Raw genomic sequence first — 20,691 nt, 5'->3', positions numbered from 1 at the left:
TAGTTTGTATCTTTCTAAAATTGACTCTCTAGCACTCTTAGATGAAAATACTCAGCAAAATATTGAAATCTTAAAATACATTTACTAAACATGTACACACATATATATGTGTACATGTACGCATACATACATAAATGTATATATATAAACATATATATATATATATATATATATATATATATATATATATATATCCAACTAACTGCCAGACAATGTACTTGGTACCAGATATATAAAGACCATGAAAACATGATCAAAGTAATAAAATCAAAAACACAAACCATGACAACATACAACAACATGGATGAATCTAAAAAATACACTAAACAAAAAAAGACACAAAGGAGTACATACTGTATGCCTCTATAAAGAACTTATCAAACTCAACACCCAAAAAACAAACAATCCAGTGAAGAAATGAGCAAAAGACATGAATAGACACTTTTCTAAAGAAGATATCCACATGGCTGACAGACATATGGAAAAATGTTCCACATCACTCATCATCAGGGAAATACAAATCAAAACCACCATGAGATACCACCTCACACCTGTCAGAATGGCTAACATTAACAACTCAGGCAACAACAGATGTTGGTGAGGATGCGGAGAAAGAGGATCTCTTTTGCACTGCTGGTGGAAATGCAAGCTGGTGCAGCCACTCTGGAAAACAGTATGGAGGTTCCTCAAAAAATTAAAAATAGAACTATCCTATGACCCAGCAATTGCACAACTAGGTCTTTATCCAAGGGATACAGGTGTGCTGTTTTGAAGGGACACATGCATCCCAATGTTTTACAGCAGCACTATCAACAATAGCCAAAGTATGGAAAGAGCCCAAGTGTCCATCAACAGAAGAACAGATAAAGAAGAGGTGGTATATCTATACAGTGGAGTACTACTTGGCAATCAAAAAGAATGAAATTTTGGGGGCGCCTGGGTGGCGCAGTCGGTTAAGCGTCCGACTTCGGCCAGGTCACGATCTCGCGGTCCGTGAGTTCGAGCCCCGCGTCGGGCTCTGGGCTGGTGGCTCAGAGCCTGGAGCCTGCTTCCGATTCTGTGTCTCCCTCTCTCTCTGCCCCTCCCCCGTTCATGCTCTGTCTCTCTCTGTCTCAAAAATAAATAAAACGTTAAAAAAAAATTAAAAAAAAAAAAAAAAAAGAATGAAATTTTGCCATTTGCAACTACGTGGATGGAACTAGAACATACTATGCGAAATGAAATTAGTCAGAGAAAGACAAATATCATGTGACTTCACTCATATGCAGAATTTAAGATACAAAACAGATGAACGTAAGGGAAGGAAAGCAAAAATAATATAAAAACAAGGAGGGGGACAAAACATAAGAGACTCTTTTTTTTTTTTTTTTTTTAATTTTTTTTTTTTCAACGTTTATTTATTTTTGGGACAGAGAGAGACAGAGCATGAACGGGGGAAGGGCAGAGAGAGAGGGAGACACAGAATCTGAAACAGGCTCCAGGCTCTGAGCCATCAGCCCAGAGCCCGACGCGGGGCTCGAACTCCCGGACCGCGAGATCGTGACCTGGCTGAAGTCAGACGCTTAACCGACTGCGCCACCCAGGCACCCCAAGAGACTCTTAAATACAGAGAACAAACTGAGGGTTGCTGGAGGGGCTGTGAGTGGGGGGATGGGCTAAATGGGTAAGGGGCATTAAGGAAGACACTTATTGGGATAAGCACTGGGTGTTATACATAGGGGATGAATCACTGGAATCTACTCCTGAAATCATTATTGCACTATATGCTAACTAACTTGGAAATAATAAATAAATAAATAAATAAATAAATAAATAAATAAATAATTTTAAAATTTTTTAAAGAGTAAAATCATAAAGAAAAGTGAAAATGTCAGAATACCTATAAAAGAGACTATTGGGACAAATGATGAAATCAGAAAATGGATTGTGGATTACATAACAGTATTGTATCAAATGTAAATGTCCTGGTTTTGACAGTGCTATAGTTGTATAAGATAATGTGCCTTATTCTTAGGAATATATACTGAATTATTTATGGAAAAGGGGTACATTATTTCTCCTACTTATTAACCGTTCAGAAAAAAATGTGCACAAATAAAAAAACTGAGAGAAAGATACAGCCAGTGAGGCAAAATGTCCATAACCGGTAAATTTGGGTAAATCAAGGAGCTCCTTGTACTAATTATGAAATTTTCTGGAAGTTTAAAATTATTGCAAAATAAAAAGCATCTTTCAAACTCCACAATGAGGTACTAGTACACACCTACCAGAATGGTAAAAATTTTAAAAGCTAACAATACCAAAAACCAATGAGAAATATGGAGCAAATGAAACTCTCATACATTGCTAGTGGGCATACACATTGGTAAAACTACTTTGGAAAACTCGTTATATGAACTAACATTAAACATACATATACGCTGTAACACAGCAAATCTACTCTAGGTCTATATATCCAAGAGAAATGGATACAGTATATGTCCACCAACAACCATATAAAATAACATTCAGAGCAGTTTTATTTATAATGCTCAAAAACTGGAAACAACCAAAAATGTCTATTGGCTATATAGTGGACTTCTTTAAATGTGTTGTATTCATGATAAAATACTACACAGAAAAAAAATAAGAACAGATTACTGCTACACACAAGAACATGAAAGAATCTCATAGTCATACTGTTAAAAGAGAAAGAAGCCAAACATAAAAGAACACAGGTATCTATGATATTTTTTATGAAGTTCAAAAACAGAAAAACTAATCTCTGGCAGTAGAAGTCAGCATATTGGTTATTTGGAGGTATAGGGAGGACAATATTAACAGGGAAGTGGAATTCTTCAGAATTGCTGCAAATGTTCTATATCTTATTCTGAGTGATCTACAGAAGGTTATATACATATAAAACAATTCAGTCTGCACACTTAAGACCTGTGTACTTTACTGTATTTAATATACTCAATAAAATTTAAAACAAGAGGATTTATAACAAAAGAAAAAATTGCGTTCCACACACTCATAAGTCTGTGTCCAAAGAATACTTTCTGCTTTAGAACAGAAAAACATCAAAAATATTTCAAACAAGATTCCAATTTGTGGTAATAAATTTCAAACTCAAAGTAGAGTGCATATATTACATCAACAAAAGTAACATAAAGCCACTATTAAAACACAAGGAGAAATTAAACTTCAGATGTAAGACTTTTTCTAAAGTGACAGTGTAAGAAACACTCTAAGCAAAAGTATTTTTCTCTATTAATACAGGTGGATTCTAGAAGTTGTTGTAACATCATTCTTCATTTTTGCTTCCATTCATTCCAGGACAATCAATGCTATTCTATTGCAGATGACTAAAGAGCCATCCTTTACTTCTCTTCCCAGTAAACAAGAGACTAGACCAAACAAAATAAGGACCTATTTTCAATGAACACAATTTTTTGATTCAGGTCCATATTCAAACTTCCTCTGTTTGCCAGATACCCAAATCATAGACTTTATATTGCTCCCAAGTGAAACTCATAAAAATTGTTCCTGGCTAACAATCGTGACATGGCAAGGTCTACTGGCACCCAAATTCTAATAAATAAAAGACTAATTGGTATTTACCTCAAATATGCCCTTGCATGTTTCTCTAAAGCTTTAGTGTAAAAGCTACATACACTAAAAGCTAGGGGAAATATTTCTTTCAAGGGAACAGCTGCACTTTTCTTACCGCAATGTGTTAGTGACACCTAGTGTCACATCTTTGAAGTACATTCAAAGCTCCAAGAAGGCACTCCACATGAACCTTAGGTTCAGTAAGTTAACATTTGGAGTGCTTTCTTGGAGCTGGAGGGGAGGTAGGGGGTGGGGGATTTAGGCTAAAAGGGTGATTAAGGAGGTATTAAGGTGATTAAGGGTATTAAGGAGGGCACTTGTTGTGATGAGCACTGGGTGTAATATGTAAGTGAAAAATCACTAAACTCTACTCCTGAAACTATTATACTGTGTGTTAACTAGAATTTAAATAAAAACATGAAACATTAAAAAAAACCTTTGGAAAAAAAAAGAAAGAAAAAATACCGTTTCGTGCAATGCAACCGTCATCTTCTAGGTACTGTAATGAATATATTTTCAAGATTTTTTAAGATATTAAGAATTTCAGGGGCACCTAGGTGGCTCAGTAGGTTAAGCATCCAACTTCAGCTCAGGTCATGATCTTGTGGTTTGAGTTCAAGCCCTGCATCAGGCTCTGTGCTGACAGTTCAGAGCCTGGAGCCTGCTTCAGATTCTTTGTCTCTGCCCCTCCCCCTCCCTCCCTCTCTCTGTCTCTCTCGCTCAAAAATAAACATTAAAAAAGTTTTTTTAAGACATTAAGAATTTCAAAAAAGAATGATAAAACTAAGCAGCCACTTAAACAGACACCAGAAAAAGCACCTGACTGGCTTGGTCAGTGGAGCATGCAACTGTTGATCTCAGGGTTCGAGCCCCACGTTGGGTGTGAAGGTTACTTAAAAATAAAATCTTGGGGTGCCTGGGTGGCTCAGTCAGTTGAACGTCCGACTTAGGCTCAGGTCATGATCTCACAGTTCATGAGTTTGAGCCCCACATCGGGCTCTGTGCTGACAACTCAGAGCCTGGAGCCTGCTTTGGATTCTGTGTCTCTGTCTCTCTCTGCTCCCCCCACCCCCATTCACACACACACACACACACACACACACACACACACACACACACTGTCTCTCTCTCTCTCAAAAATAAATAAACATTTAAAAAATTAAAAAATAAAATCTTAAGGGGCAGTTGGGTGGCTCAGTGAGTTGAACATCTGACTCTTGATTTCAGCTCAGGTCATGATCCCAGGGTTGTAGGATCGAGCCCCATGTCGGGCTCTATGCTGAGCATGGAGCCTGTTTAGGATTCTCTCTCTCTCTCTCTCTCTCTCTCTCTCTCTCTCTCTCAAATTAAAAATAATGGCTAGGGGCGACTGGGTGACTCAGTCGGTTGAGTGGCCGACTTGGGCTCAGGTCATGATCTCGCGGTCCGTGAGTTCAAGCCCCACGTCTGGCTCTGTGCTGACAGCTCAGAGCCTGGAGCCTGTTTCAGATTCTGTGTCTCCCTCTCTCTGACCCTCCCCCATTCATGCTCTGTCTCTCTCTGTCTCAAAAATAAATAAACGTTAAAAAAAAAAATTAAAAAAAAAATAATGGCAAGAAAACAGACACTCAGATCAATGGAACAGAACAGAAAACCCAGAAATGGACCCACAAATGTATGGCCAACTAATCTTTGACAAAGCAGCAAAGAATATCCAATGGAATAAACACAGTCTCTTCAGCAAGTGGTACTGGGAATACTGGACAGCGATGTGCAGAAAAATGAACCTGGACCACTTTCTTACACCATACACAAAAAGAAACTCAAAATGGATGAAAGACCTCAACGTAAGACAGGAAGCCATCAAAATCCTCAAGAAGAAATCAGGCAAAACCTCTTTGATCTTGGCCACAGCAACTTCTTACTCAACACGTCTCCAGAGGCAAGGGAAACAAAAGCAAAAATGAACCACTGGGACCTCATCAAAATAAAAAGCTTCTGCACAGTGAAGGAAACAATCAGCAAAACTAAAACTGAAACTAAAAACTAAAAGGCAATCGACAGAATGGGAGAAGATATTTGCAAATGACATATCAGATAAAGGGTTAGTATCCAAAATCTATAAAGAACTTATCAAACTCAACACCCAAAAAACAAACAATCCAGTGAAGAAATGGGTAAAAGACATGAATAGACACTTCTCCAAAGAAGACATCCAGATGGCCAACCGACACATGAAAAAATGCTCCACATCACTCATCATCAGGGAAATACAAATCAAAACCACCATGAGATACCATCTCACACCTGTCAGAATGGCTAACATTAACAACTCAGGCAACAACAGATGTTGGCAAGGATGTGGGTGCATGTGTCACTTCGAAACAGCATACTTGTATTCCTTGGAAAAATACCTGGTAGTACAATTGCTGGGTTGTAGGGTAGTTTTATTTTTAATTTTTGGAGGAACCTCCATACTAGTTGTGAGATGGTAACGAGGATGCAGAGAAAGAGGATCTCTTTCGCATTGTTGGTGGGAATGCAAACTGGTGCAGCCACTCTCGAAAACAGTATGGAGGTTCCTTCAAAAATTAAAAATAGAACTTCCCTACAACCCAGCAATCGCACAACTAGGTCTTTATCCAAGGGATACAGGTAGGCTGTTTTGAAGGGACACATGCATCCCAATGTTTACAGCAGCACCATCAACAATAGCCAAAGTATGGAAAAAGCCCAAATGTCCAACGATGGATGAATGGATAAAGAAATGTGGTACATGTATACAATGGAGTATTACTCGGCAATCAAAAAGAATGAAATCTTGCCATTTGCAACTACATGGATGGAACTAGAGGGTATTATGCTAAGCGAAATTAGTCAGAGAAAGACAAATATCATACAATTTCACTCATATGAGGACTTTAAGACACAGTACAGATGAACACAAGGGAAGGGAAGCAAAAATAATATAAAAATAAGGAGGGGGACAAAACATAGAAGACTCTTAAATATGGAGAACAAACAGAGGGTTACTGGAGGGGTTGTGGGAGGAGGGATGGGCTAAATGGATAAGGAGCATTAAGGAATCTACTCCTGAAATCATTGTTGCAGTATATGCTAACTTGGATATAAATTTAAAAAATAAATTAAAGGGGCGCCTGGGTGGCACAGTCGGTTAAGCGTCCGACTTCAGCCAGGTCACGATCTCGCGGTCCATGAGTTCGAGCCCCGCGTCAGGCTCTGGGCTGATGGCTCGGAGCCTGGAGCCTGTTTCCGATTCTGTGTCTCCCTCTCTCTCTGCCCCTCCCCCGTTCATGCTCTGTCTCTCTCTGTCCCAAAAATAAAATAAAAAACGTTGAAAAAAAAATAAAATAAAAAAATAAAAAATAAATTAAATTAAATAATTAAATTAAATTAAATTAAATTAAATTAAATTAAATTAAAAACTAAACTAAGGGGCTCCTGGGTGGCTTAGTTGTTTAAGTGTCCAACTTTGGCTTGGGTCATGATCTCAAGGTTTGTGAGTTCAAGCCCCACATCAGGCTCTGTGCTGACAGCTCAGAGCCTGGAGCCTGCTTCAAATTTTGTGCCTCCCTCTGCCTCTGCCCCTCTCCTGCTCATGCTGTGTGTCTGTCTGTCTGTCTCTCTCTCTCTCTCTCTCTGTCTCAAAAATAAAGACTTTTTTTAATTTAATAAAAAATAAAAATAAAATAATTAAAATTAAAATTAAATTAAATCTTTAAATAAATAAAAAAAGAGACAACATAAAAAGTAGGGAAAACTATCAAGACTTTTATAATGGTATATCTTGGGTTTCTTATCCACTGAAAATTTTAAGTGAGAACTCTATTACTTACACTATGCAATACAATTTTTGCCTCATATAATTTTTAACATAATGTAAGTATAAGTCTAATAATAAATTCTACTTCTTGTAAAACTAGCCATCTTACATACCAGGTAGCACCAGCCCCAGGTCAATACCTTGGGAACATCTTTGACTCTTTCTTCTCCTCTTAATATCTTATCAGATACCACAAAAACAAACTTTGTTCAAGGTTCTCAACCTCATATTGGACAATGTTGAAACTGATTCCTAAGTAGCCTTATAACCTCTTCTTTTCTCCCTATTCTCTATTCATCCCACTGTCACTGCAAAATAAATGTTTATTAAGTATGGATTTTGCAATGTATCTCTGTTACTCAAGGATTTTTAATGAGTTCACACTGGCTGAAAGATTTAATAAATCCAAGTTCTCATCCTGCAGTTCAGATTTCTTCCCTGAAACTTCTATATCTCATCCCATGTCCAGAGTGCATATAACCACTAAAATGGATGTTAACAATCATAGAAGTGAGAGTTGTCTGTGTTAAATAAAATAACATGACTACACAATGTCTAAAACATAGACACTATCATAAACAACTCCTCCTCCACCTGGATGCCCTGTTGATAGTATTTGTCAAACCATGTTATAAATGCCCAATTATTTATTTTTTAATTTCCATTCTGGCACAAACAGATACTTCTGTAAATGACAAACACATATTTAGATGATGTGCAACTAGCAAACTGTTATGGATGTCTAAAAGCTTACTCTCATTTTCTGTACTTATTTTGTTGCATACAGTAACAAATACTTCACTATTACCAGTTCGTGGACCTGCACTACCAGTTCATCCTCCACTAACTGAAAACTGAACTCACTATCTTTCCACCCATATTTGCTCTTTATCATACCTTTACTATTTTGTAAGAGGCATCGCTGTCTACATCTGTTCAAAATCCTCAAATGACTTCCACAACTCATTTTTTTAGTGGGCAAAAAAAATCCTAAAAGATATTCCTAAAAGATACTCAAATGGTCAACAATATATGAAAAAGTAGTCCAACATTATTAGTCCACAAGGTGCCACCCATAAGAATGGCTAAAATTAAAAAGATGGACAACACCAAATGTTGATGAGGTTAATGGAACAACTCCTACACGGCTGGGGAAAATATAAGATGGTACAAAAACGTTTGGAGTTGGTTATAAAACTGACCACATTCCTACCCTATGAAGCTGCAATTCCACTTGTAGGCATTTACCTAAGAGAAATGAACACACACTTAACAAAAAGACTTACAGAAGATCTTCACAGCAGCTTTAGTCAGAAAAGGCAAAAGCTACAAATAGCCCAGCTATCCATCACTAAAAGAAGGGATAAACTATGGTATATTCATAAGTTAGGAGTATTATTTGGCAATAAAAAGGAATAAACATCATGGGTGAATCTCATAAACATGCTGAGTGAAGGAAGCCTTCCACACAAAAAAAGAAAAAGTGCATATAGTATAATAGCACAGGAAGTTATAAAACAGGCAACACTAATCTATAGTGAGGGAAAAAATGAGAACAGTGGTTGCTTCTGAATGGGATGGAAAAAAATTAGGAAAAGACATGAAGGAAATTTCTTCAGTGATAAACATGTTCTGTATCTTGACAGAGATCTGGGTTACCTAGGTGTATGCATTTATCAAAGCTCAATAACTTGACATATTAAGAATTGTGTATTTAATGGTTGTAGAGTTTATCCAACAAAAATTAATCAAATATTGAACTCTAATTAATGATAGCACGAAAAAATAGGGTAAAGTATACTGAAGTTTACAATTTATTTTGAAATGCATTCAACAAGATGGATATGAAATAAAGGAAGTATAGTAAAATTTTAATGGTTCAAATCTAGGTGTAGATATACATGCTTTCACCATAAAATTGTCACAACTTTGCTCTACATTTGAAATCTGTGAAGTCTGTAGTTGACAGAGCTCTAGCCCACGACCACTTCTCAGGTATCATCTCCAAGCATTCTTCACCTTGCCCACCCACTTCCAGCTAAACTGCCTCCTTGCTGTTCTTGAACACAGGAAACAAAGTCCTACCACAGAGTACTGGCTTTGAATGTTCCTCCTTCAAATACCCATAAGGATCACTCTTCCACACTTTTGCTCAAAAGATCTTTGAGAGAGACTTCCCCAGGCCACCCTGTATAATACAGCAACCCACAGCAACATCAACCACCCCATCCTAACACTTACCATCATCTAGTATGCTAGATGTTTGTTTATTATCATCTTCCTCCCTACCACACGAAGAATGATTTTGTTTTGTTCATTGCTGTTTTCCCAGCACCTTGAACAGGGTCTGGCTTATAAACAAAAATCAATAAATCTTTGCTGAGTAAGTGAATTAATAAATGAATGGGGTAAGTACAAATGGCTTTACAAGAATGCAATCTGGAAAATCTATCAAGAGCCTTGGTGTATCTACTTTCATTGATCTCTCCAAATTACATGATCATAAAGATATTTGTCTCAATATTCTTTAAGAAGACAAAAACTTGAAATTAGAGGAACTAGGCGGCAAGATGGCGGCTTAGGAGGACGCTGGGCTCACCGCACGTCCTGCTGATCACTTAGATTCCATCTACACCTGCCTAAATAACCCAGAAAACCGCCAGAGGATTAGCAGAACAGAGTCGCCGGAGCCAAACGCAGACGAGAGGCCCACGGAAGAGGGTAGGAAGGGCGGCGAGGCGGTGCGCGCTCCACGGACTGGCGGGAGGGAGCCGGGGCGGAGGGGCGGCTCGCCGGCCAAGCAGAGCCCCCGAGTCGGGCTTGCAAAAGCGGAGGGGCCGGGCGGACTGTGTTCCGACAGCAAGCGCGACTTAGAGTCTGGGAGTTCAGAAATTAACAGCTCTGCTCGGAAAGCGGGAAGGCTGGAGGACAAAGGGAGGGAGAGCTGCTGAGCCCCCTGACAACAGAGCTCAGTTTGGTGGGGAACAAAGGCGCTCCCCAGCGCCATTTCCCCCGCCCATCCCCCAGCCGAAATCCCAAAGGGAACCGGTTCCTGCCAGGGAACTTGCTCGCTCCGCGCAAACACCCAACTCTGCGCTTCGGCGGAGCCAAACCTCCGGCAGCGGATCTGACTCCCTCCCGCTGCCACAGGGCCCCTCCTGAAGTGGATCACCTAAGGAGAAGCGATCTAAGCCTGCCCCTCCTGCCCCCGAGCACCTTGCCTACCCACCCCAGCTAATACGCCAGATCCCCAGCATCACAAGCCTGGCAGGGTGCAAGTAGCCCAGACGAGCCACACCACCCCACAGTGAATCCCGCCCCTAGGAGAGGGGAAGAGAAGGCACACACCAGTCTGACTGTGGCCCCAGCGGTGGGCTGGGGGCAGACATCAGGTCTGACTGCGGCCCCGCCCACCAACTCCAGGTATACACCACAGCACAGGGGAAGTGCCCTGCAGGTCCTCACCACGCCGGGGACTATCCAAAATGACCAAGCGGAAGAACTCCCCTCAGAAGAATCTCCAGGAAATAACAACAGCTAATGAGCTGATCAAAAAGGATTTAAATAATATAACAGAAAGTGAATTTAGAATAATAGTCATAAAATTAATCGCTGGGCTTGAAAACAGTATACAGGACAGCAGAGAATCTCTTGCTACAGAGATCAAGGGACTAAGGAACAGTCACGAGGAGCTGAAAAACGCTTTAAACGAAATGCATAACAAAATGGAAACCACCACAGCTCGGCTTGAAGAGGCAGAGGAGAGAATAGGTGAACTAGAAGATAAAGTTATGGAAAAAGAGGAAGCTGAGAAAAAGAGAGATAAAAAAATCCAGGAGTATGAGGGGAAAATTAGAGAATTAAGTGATACACTAAAAAGAAATAATATACGCATAATTGGTATCCCAGAGGAGGAAGAGAGAGGGAAAGGTGCTGAAGGGGTACTTGAAGAAATCATAGCTGAGAACTTCCCTGAACTGGGGAAGGAAAAAGGCATTGAAATCCAAGAGGCACAGAGAACTCCCTTCAGACGTAACTTGAATCGATCTTCTGCACGACATATCATAGTGAAACTGGCAAAATACAAGGATAAAGAGAAAATTCTGAAAGCAGCAAGGGGTAAACGTGCCCTCACATATAAAGGGAGACCTATAAGACTCGTGACTGATCTCTCTTTTGAAACTTGGCAGGCCAGAAAGAATTGGCAAGAGATTTTCAGGGTGCTAGACAGAAAAAATATGCAGCCAAGAATCCTTTATCCAGCAAGTCTGTCATTTAGAATAGAAGGAGAGATCAAGGTCTTCCCAAACAAACAAAAACTGAAGGAATTTGTCACCACTAAACCAGCCCTACAAGAGATCCTAAGGGGGACCCTGTGAGACAAAGTCCCAGAGACATCACTATAAGCATAAAACATACAGACATCACAATGACTCTAAACCCGTATCTTTCTATAATAACACTGAATGTAAATGGATTAAATGCGCCAACCAAAAGACATAGGGTATCAGAATGGATAAAAAAACAAGACCCATCTATTTGCTGTCTACAAGAGACTCATTTTAGACCTGAGGACACCTTTAGATTGAGAGTGAGGGGATGGAGAACTATTTATCATGCGACTGGAAGCCAAAAGAAAGCTGGAGTAGCCATACTTATATCAGACAAACTAGACTTTAAATTAAAGGCTGTAACAAGAGATGAAGAAGGACATTATATAATAGTTACAGGGTCTATCCATCAGGAAGAGCTAACAATTATCAATGTCTATGCACCGAATACCGGAGCCCCCAAATATATAAAACAATTACTCATAAACATAAGCAACCTTATTGATAAGAATGTGGTAATTGCAGGGGACTTTAATACACCACTTACAGAAATGGATAGATCATCTAGACACACGGTCAATAAAGAAACAAGGGCCCTGAATGAGACATTGGATGAGATGGACTTGACAGATATATTTAGAACTCTGCATCCCAAAGCAACAGAATATACTTTCTTCTCGAGTGCACATGGAACATTCTCCAAGATAGATCATATACTGGGTCACAAAACAGCCCTTCATAAGTTTACAAGAATTGAAATTATACCATGCTTACTTTCAGACCACAATGCCATGAAGCTTGAAATCAACCACAGGAAAAAGTCTGGAAAACCTCCAAAAGCATGGAGGTTAAAGAACACCCTACTAACGAATGAGTGGGTCAACCAGGCAATTAGAGAAGAAATTAAAAAATATATGGAAACAAACGAAAATGAAAATACAACAATCCAAACGCTTTGGGACGCAGCAAAGGCAGTCCTGAGAGGAAAATACATTGCAATCCAGGCCTATCTCAAGAAAGAAGAAAAATCCCAAATACAAAATCTAACAGCACACCTAAAGGAACTAGAAGCAGAACAGCAAAGGCAGCCTAAGCCCAGCAGAAGAAGAGAAATAATAAAGATCAGAGCAGAAATAAACAATATAGAAACTAAAAAAACTGTAGAGCAGATCAACGAAACCAAGAGTTGGTTTTTTGAAAAAATAAACAAAATTGACAAACCTCTAGCCAGGCTTCTCAAAAAGAAAAGGGAGATGACCCAAATAGATAAAATCATGAATGAAAATGGAATGATTACAACCAATCCCTCAGAGATACAAACAATTATCAGGGAATACTATGAAAACTTATATGCCAACAAATTGGACAACCTGGAAGAAATGGACAAATTCCTGAACACCCACACGCTTCCAAAACTCAATCAGGAGGAAATAGAAAGCTTGAACAGACCCATAACCAGCGAAGAAATTGAATCGGTTATCAAAAATCTCCCAACAAATAAGAGTCCAGGACCAGATGGCTTCCCAGGGGAGTTCTACCAGACGTTTAAAGCAGAGATAATACCTATCCTTCTCAAGCTATTCCAAGAAATAGAAAGGGAAGGAAAACTTCCAGACTCATTCTATGAAGCCAGTATTACTTTGATTCCTAAACCAGACAGAGACCCAGTAAAAAAAGAGAACTACAGGCCAATATCCCTGATGAATATGGATGCAAAAATTCTCAATAAGATACTAGCAAATCGAATTCAACGGCATATAAAAAGAATTATTCACCATGATCAAGTGGGATTCATTCCTGGGATGCAGGGCTGGTTCAACATTCGCAAATCAATCAACGTGATACATCACATTAACAAAAAAAGAGAGAAGAACCATATGATCCTGTCAATCGATGCAGAAAAGGCCTTCGACAAAATCCAGCACCCTTTCTTAATAAAAACCCTTGAGAAAGTCGGGATAGAAGGAACATACTTAAAGATCATAAAAGCCATTTATGAAAAGCCCACAGCTAACATCATCCTCAACGGGGAAAAACTGAAAGCTTTTTCCCTGAGATCAGGAACACGACAAGGATGCCCACTCTCACCGCTGCTGTTTAACATAGTGCTGGAAGTGCTAGCATCAGCAATCAGACAACAAAAGGAAATCAAAGGCATCAAAATTGGCAAAGATGAAGTCAAGCTTTCGCTTTTTGCAGATGACATGATATTATACATGGAAAATCCGATAGACTCCACCAAAAGTCTGCTAGAACTGATACAGGAATTCAGCAAAGTTGCAGGATACAAAATCAATGTACAGAAATCAGTTGCATTCTTATACACTAACAATGAAGCAACAGAAAGACAAATAAAGAAACTGATCCCATTCACAATTGCACCAAGAAGCATAAAATACCTAGGAATAAATCTAACCAAAGATGTAAAGGATCTGTATGCTGAAAACTATAGAAAGCTTCTGAAGGAAATTGAAGAAGATTTAAAGAAATGGAAAGACATTCCCTGCTCATGGATTGGAAAAATAAATATTGTCAAAATGTCAATACTACCCAAAGCTATCTACACATTCAATGCAATCCCAATCAAAATTGCACCAGCATTCTTCTCGAAACTAGAACAAGCAATCCTAAAATTCATATGGAACCACAAAAGGCCCCGAATAGCCAAAGGAATTTTGAAGAAGAAGACCAAAGCAGGAGGCATCACAATCCCAGACTTTAGCCTCTACTACAAAGCTGTCATCATCAAGACAGCATGGTATTGGCACCAAAACAGACACATAGACCAATGGAATAGAATAGAAACCCCAGAACTAGACCCACAAACGTATGGCCAACTCATCTTTGACAAAGCAGGAAAGAACATCCAATGGAAAAAAGACAGCCTCTTTAACAAATGGTGCTGGGAGAACTGGACAGCAACATGCAGAAGGTTGAAACTAGACCACTTTCTCACACCATTCACAAAAATAAACTCAAAATGGATAAAGGACCTAAATGTGAAACAGGAAACCATCAAAACCTTAGAGGAGAAAGCAGGAAAAGACCTCTCTGACCTCAGCCGTAGCAATCTCTTACTCGACACATCCCCAAAGGCAAGGGAATTAAAAGCAAAAGTGAATTACTGGGACCTTATGAAGATAAAAAGCTTCTGCACAGCAAAGGAAACAACCAACAAAACTAAAAGGCAACCAACGGAATGGGAAAAGATATTCGCAAATGACATATCGGACAAAGGGCTAGTATCCAAAATCTATAAAGAGCTCACCAAACTCCACACCCGAAAAACAAATAACCCAGTGAAGAAATGGGCAGAAAACATGAATAGACACTTCTCTAAAGAAGACATCCGGATGGCCAACAGGCACATGAAAAGATGTTCAGCGTCGCTCCTTATCAGGGAAATACAAATCAAAACCACACTCAGGTATCACCTCACGCCAGTCAGAGTGGCCAAAATGAACAAATCAGGAGACTATAGATGCTGGAGAGGATGTGGAGAAACGGGAACCCTCTTGCACTGTTGGTGGGAATGCAAATTGGTGCAGCCGCTCTGGAAAGCAGTGTGGAGGTTCCTCAGAAAATTAAAAATAGACCTACCCTATGACCCAGCAATAGCACTGCTAGGAATTTATCCAAGGGATACAGGAGCACTGATGCATAGGGCCACTTGTACCCCAATGTTCATAGCAGCACTCTCAACAATAGCCAAATTATGGAAAGAGCCTAAATGTCCATCAGCTGATGAATGGATAAAGAAATTGTGGTTTATATACACAATGGAATATTACATGGCAATGAGAAAAAATGAAATATGGCCTTTTGTAGCAACGTGGATGGAACTGGAGAGTGTGATGCTAAGTGAAATAAGCCATACAGAGAAAGACAGATACCATATGGTCTCACTCTTATGTGGATCCTGAGAAACTTAACAGGAACCCATGGGGGAGGGGAAGGAAAAAAAAAAAAAAGAGGTTAGAATGGGAGAGAGCCAAAGCATAAGAGACTGTTAAAAACTGAGAACAAACTGAGGGTTGATGGGGGGTGGGAGGGAGGAGAGGGTGGGTGATGGGTATTGAGGAGGGCACCTTTTGGGATGAGCACTGGGTGTTGTATGGAAACCAATTTGTCAATAAATTTCAGAAAAAAAAAAAAAAAAGAAGACAAAAACTTAAAAAATCTAAATCAATGTCCAACCATACAGAAAAGAACATTTCCACCTCAGAGCCACAGACTTTACTGTTTGCTGTTTCAAGCTTTCCCTGGCTAAATCCTAACTTCTAGGCCACTTTCTTACGATAATCTCTTATTCTTTTCCTTGAATTTCAATTTAAGTTGTATATTAATTGATTTTTATTTAAATTCACCTCCCCTACTAGCTCCATTAGAGCAAACACCATGTCTGTTTTGTTCAAAATACATTATTTTATCCCAGGCCTGTGCTGAATAAATGAACACCTTTTAAGTCCTCATAGTTCACAGCACGAAATCACTCTATGTATAAGACTCGGAGAAAAGAAAAATAACGAATGTAAGTATGATGTATTAAAATAACTGAAATATATACTGAGATAAGAGCTAATAGAATTAAAGGAGTCATGAAAGGAAAAGTATAGAGCTGCTTTTTTTAAAACAAATCTCATAAAACTATTTGGCTTTTAGTCCATGTACAACCTTTATTTATTTATTTATTTATTTATTTATTTATTTATTTATTTAAATTAAGAATTTTAAGCACAAGAACCTGTATTTATATTACAAAAAGAGGCAAAGAGATTGTTAGGCATGAATGGGAAAAGGGCCTGTTTATCCAAAACATCAACAAATAATCACTCTTTCTTACATCAGATGTGTTGAAAAAAGAAGGGCCTGACAGCTTGGGAAAGCCAGTGTTTTCCTACAGCCACCCTGTAAACAAAGTGGTGGGGACTAGGCAGTCGAGAAACTACTTCTGGGCAGTTCTGCTTCTGAGCTAACTCCACTTAACTGTCTGTCAAGGCACTATTTAAGCCTTGTTCAAATTTGTGCAATTTGTAAACAATTTTTTAAATGTTTACCCAGGATATGTTTATTTTCTTCATCTGAGACTCACAGGTTATATAAAATCAACACGAGGGAACCCTGTTCACAAACTTGAAGCAAAAACTGAGCTATGGTTTGGACAGGGATTGACTTTCTGCCCACTCACACTTACTCAAAAGCAAATATGATTTATGGTCTGCAAAGACCCCTAAGAGCTGGGATTATTCCTGGGTTGACCAACATAAAGCTCCCCACTGTCTAGCACATGGTAACACTTAAGTGATTACTGAATAACTGACTAGTGATAAACAAGTTTTGGAAGGGGTTAGTTAGTAATGGGTAACAGTCATGATACTCTATAAAAGATGAATATTTGAAGCCATATCATAACCTTTCACAATGAACACTGGTGTACTTGCATGGCATATCTTTTGCTATCACATTTGGAGAGTAATGAAGTACAGCTCTGAGATCATACGCTTTGAAGACGAAGTCAGATAGAACTGGGTTTGAATTCTAATCCCGCCTCTTACACGTAGTGTGATGTTAACACCTATAAATACGACAACTTCTACCTCACAGTATACAACAGATGAGATCATGTGTATGTAAAACGCTTTGGACATAGTAAGAGCACAATCAATGCAACAGAAGGAGCCTATTTTCCCAAAATGCCTCCTAATTCATGAAATAGTTCTCACAGAGCTATAATACTACAAGAGTAAACAACCAGCTAATGAATATTCCATGAAGAAAAGATTATTCAAGTCTCTCAAAATACAATCTGGGCATAAGAACTATTTTAAAGAAGTAATTTAAATTAGTCAGAAAACTTTTATTTTTTTTAAATTTTTTTTTCCAACGTTTATTTATTTTTGGGACAGAGAGACAGAGCATGAACGGGGGAGGGGCAGAGAGAGAGGGAGACACAGAATCAGAAACAGGCTCCAGGCTCTGAGCCATCAGCCCAGAGCCCGACGCGGGGCTCGAACTCACGGGCCGCAAGATCGTGACCTGGCTGAAGTCGGACGCTTAACCGACTGCGCCACCCAGGCGCCCCGAATTAGTCAGAAAACTTTTAAAGTTACTCACAGCTAAACACAAATTAACTTTAAAACTATTAAAAGTGATACCTCTAATTATAACCAAAACAACTGGGTAGCCTGAGTACCACCAAAGGAATGTGCTCAATCCAGTCAACACCCCTAATCACACAGACTCAACCTTCTTGTTAAAGCTCTAGCTTCCCCTCTGCCTTCAAGTCTGTCAACAGACAGCATAAGGGTTTAAAATGTTGTATCTATTAATAAGAAAAAGTTACACTTACAAAATCTTTTCCTCTGATCACAACCTAGAAATATTTCTCTTGGTAGGGGGGAAAAAAACAAAAAAACACTGCCTAATTTTAAGTCCTTTGTCCATGTCTTTGGCATGATACTTAAATCACAAACAACATTGTAGACCCATGAAAAAACATCAACTACACATCCAAAAAAGGCAAAAGAAAGAGGACACTCATTATATGACATATCAGCAGGATTCTTCTACCTCTGAAAAAAAAAAAAAAGCCAATCTTTAAAAACAAGAAATATAGGGGCGCCTGGGTGGTGCAGTCGGTTGAGCATCCGACTTCAGCCAGGTCACGATCTCGCGGTCCGTGAGTTCGAGCCCCGCATCAGGCTCTGGGCTGATGGCTCGGAGCCTGGAGCCTGTTTCCGATTCTGTGTCTCCCTCTCTCTCTGCCCCTCCCCCGTTCATGCTCTGTCTCTCTCTGCCCCAAAATAAATAAAAAACGTTGAAAAAAAAATTAAAAAAAAAAACAAGAAATATAAAACCCCAAACCCTAAATAATAATACCATACATAATTAATTATATGATTAGATGAAAGACTGAAGTTCGTGATTTATCAAAGAATAATTTTTTACTAAAAATGTTAAAGAATTATGAAGTCCAATGTGATCATTACTTAATAATCCTTATGCCACTGAAGCCAAATTCTGTACTCAAGAACATCTCAAATTCCTTTAAATTTGACATAATAAACTGTGTTTTCCTATAAATCTTTTAAGAATTGGTATTACCCAATGGAACCAAAAAGAGGGGGCAAAAATTTTAGCAGAAACACACACATACAACAATTTGGTGAATGAATTTATTAAAGGTATAAATTAAAAGTCTCTGTATTGACCCTGAGCCTCCAACTGCAAAAGAACCACACAACAGAAGTTCCCCTTCCCCCTATCATCTACTGGAGAGATACGATATTTAGGCCATACCAGAATGTAAGTACAAGCCAAATTATGCAATCTTTACTACAGTTCACTCAGCTATGATCCTACCTAGCCTCTTCCTCTTTTAGGACATTTTATTTTTCGTCATCCCAAAGAGGAACATGTAAGATTTAACAGGCAAACTGGGACCAATATTAGGCAATTTTAAACATTTATCAAAATTTAGATTTATCTTATACGGATACACAGACATAAAATAACCTTTGTTCAAATTCACATATTATATCATTATGGCTAAGAGCAGGGAAAAAAAAAAGACATTCAAGTTTTTTCAATATAGGAAATAAATGACATAAATTAAAGAAAATCCAAACAATGGAATTATACACAGCTATAACCTTCAAAGAAGAAGCTCTCTGAATATTGACATTAAGAGTAAAACACAGGGGCGCCTGAGTGGCTCAGTCGGTTAAGCGTCCGACTTTGGCTCAGGTCACGATCTCACAGTTCGTGGGTTCAAGCCCCAAATCCGGCTCTGTGCTGACAGTTCAGAGCCTGGAGCCTGCTTTGGCTTCTGTGTCTCCCTTTCTCTCTGCCCCTCCCCTGCTCACACTCTGTCTCTCTCTCTCTCAGAAATAAATAAACATTAAAAAAAATTTTTTTTAATTAAAAAAAAAGTAAAACACAGCAAGGTATAGACTAAGTTGCAAATTATGCTACCATCTTTTAGAGAGGGCAGGGTGGCAGAAACAGATTTATTTATGTCATCATTTGCATAAAATACAGCCATAAGGATACAAAAGAAACTAGAAATCCTAGTTGCCTCGAGGGGAAATGGGGGACAAGGGTGGAAAGGAGGTTTTTTAACCCTTTGTAACTTGAATTTTGTACCACATAAATGTTTTAACTGATTCAAAACATTGATTTTTAATGACTGCTAATTTAAAAAAGAAAAGAGGGGTGCCTGGATGGCTCAGTCAGTTAAGCATCTGACTTCAGCCCAGGTCATGATCTCAGGGTTCATGAGTTCGAGTCCCGCATCAGGTGAGCTCGAGTCCCGCTTCGGGTGAGCCCCACTTCTCTCTCTCTCTGCCCCTCGTGGAATTCTCTCTCCCTCTCTATCCCCTCCCTTGCTCATCTGCACCCTCTCACTCTCTCCAAAAAAAAATTTTGATTAATTAATTAATTAATTTAAAAAGAAAAAAGAAAAGAAAAAGCCTTCTGCAAGCTTTTTTACCATTCTGGAAAATAGAAGGGAAATAATAATAATAATAATAATAACTACTTAATAGAGTTAATGAGACCTTACAGAAAGTATCACCAGATTTCACATCAGCTAGCATGGTGGAAAGTATTATATTTTAGGGATTCAACCTTCTTCATACTTACCGGGATGCTCCAGACTTGCATTCCATCACTATAGCCGATCATAATCAGCAGAGGCGGCTCATTCCCAGTGCTGTGTATTTCATGAAATTCCAGATTTCTTGATGTATCTGCATTAGAATTAAGTCACAAAGAAGCAAATTAAAAAGTAAACAACTACTCTTCTTTAATATTATTAGTGTAACAGTTGTTTAAATTGTTTTTCAATGATGTATCACTAAATTCTATTCCTGAAAACATTATTACACTATATAATCCAAGTTAACTAGCTTGGGTTTAAATTTTAAAAAAAGAAAAATAAAT

General features: G+C 38.8%; 1 protein-coding gene across 1 annotated transcript in view; it reads right to left on the bottom strand.

Annotated features, from left to right (window-relative positions):
- Window positions 1-20,691, bottom strand: part of BCAS3 (BCAS3 microtubule associated cell migration factor) — a 629,762-nt gene that overhangs the window by 580,608 nt on the left and 28,463 nt on the right. Inside the window, exon 7 of the mRNA XM_043582630.1 lies at window positions 20,392-20,498. Coding sequence (XP_043438565.1) covers window positions 20,392-20,498 — 107 coding nt within the window. The remainder of the gene's footprint in view (window positions 1-20,391; window positions 20,499-20,691) is intronic.

Source organism: Prionailurus bengalensis, chromosome E1 (genome assembly GCF_016509475.1).
Source record: "Prionailurus bengalensis isolate Pbe53 chromosome E1, Fcat_Pben_1.1_paternal_pri, whole genome shotgun sequence".
Taxonomy (NCBI): Eukaryota; Metazoa; Chordata; class Mammalia; order Carnivora; family Felidae; genus Prionailurus; species Prionailurus bengalensis.
This window is presented reverse-complemented; position numbering and strand designations above follow the sequence as displayed.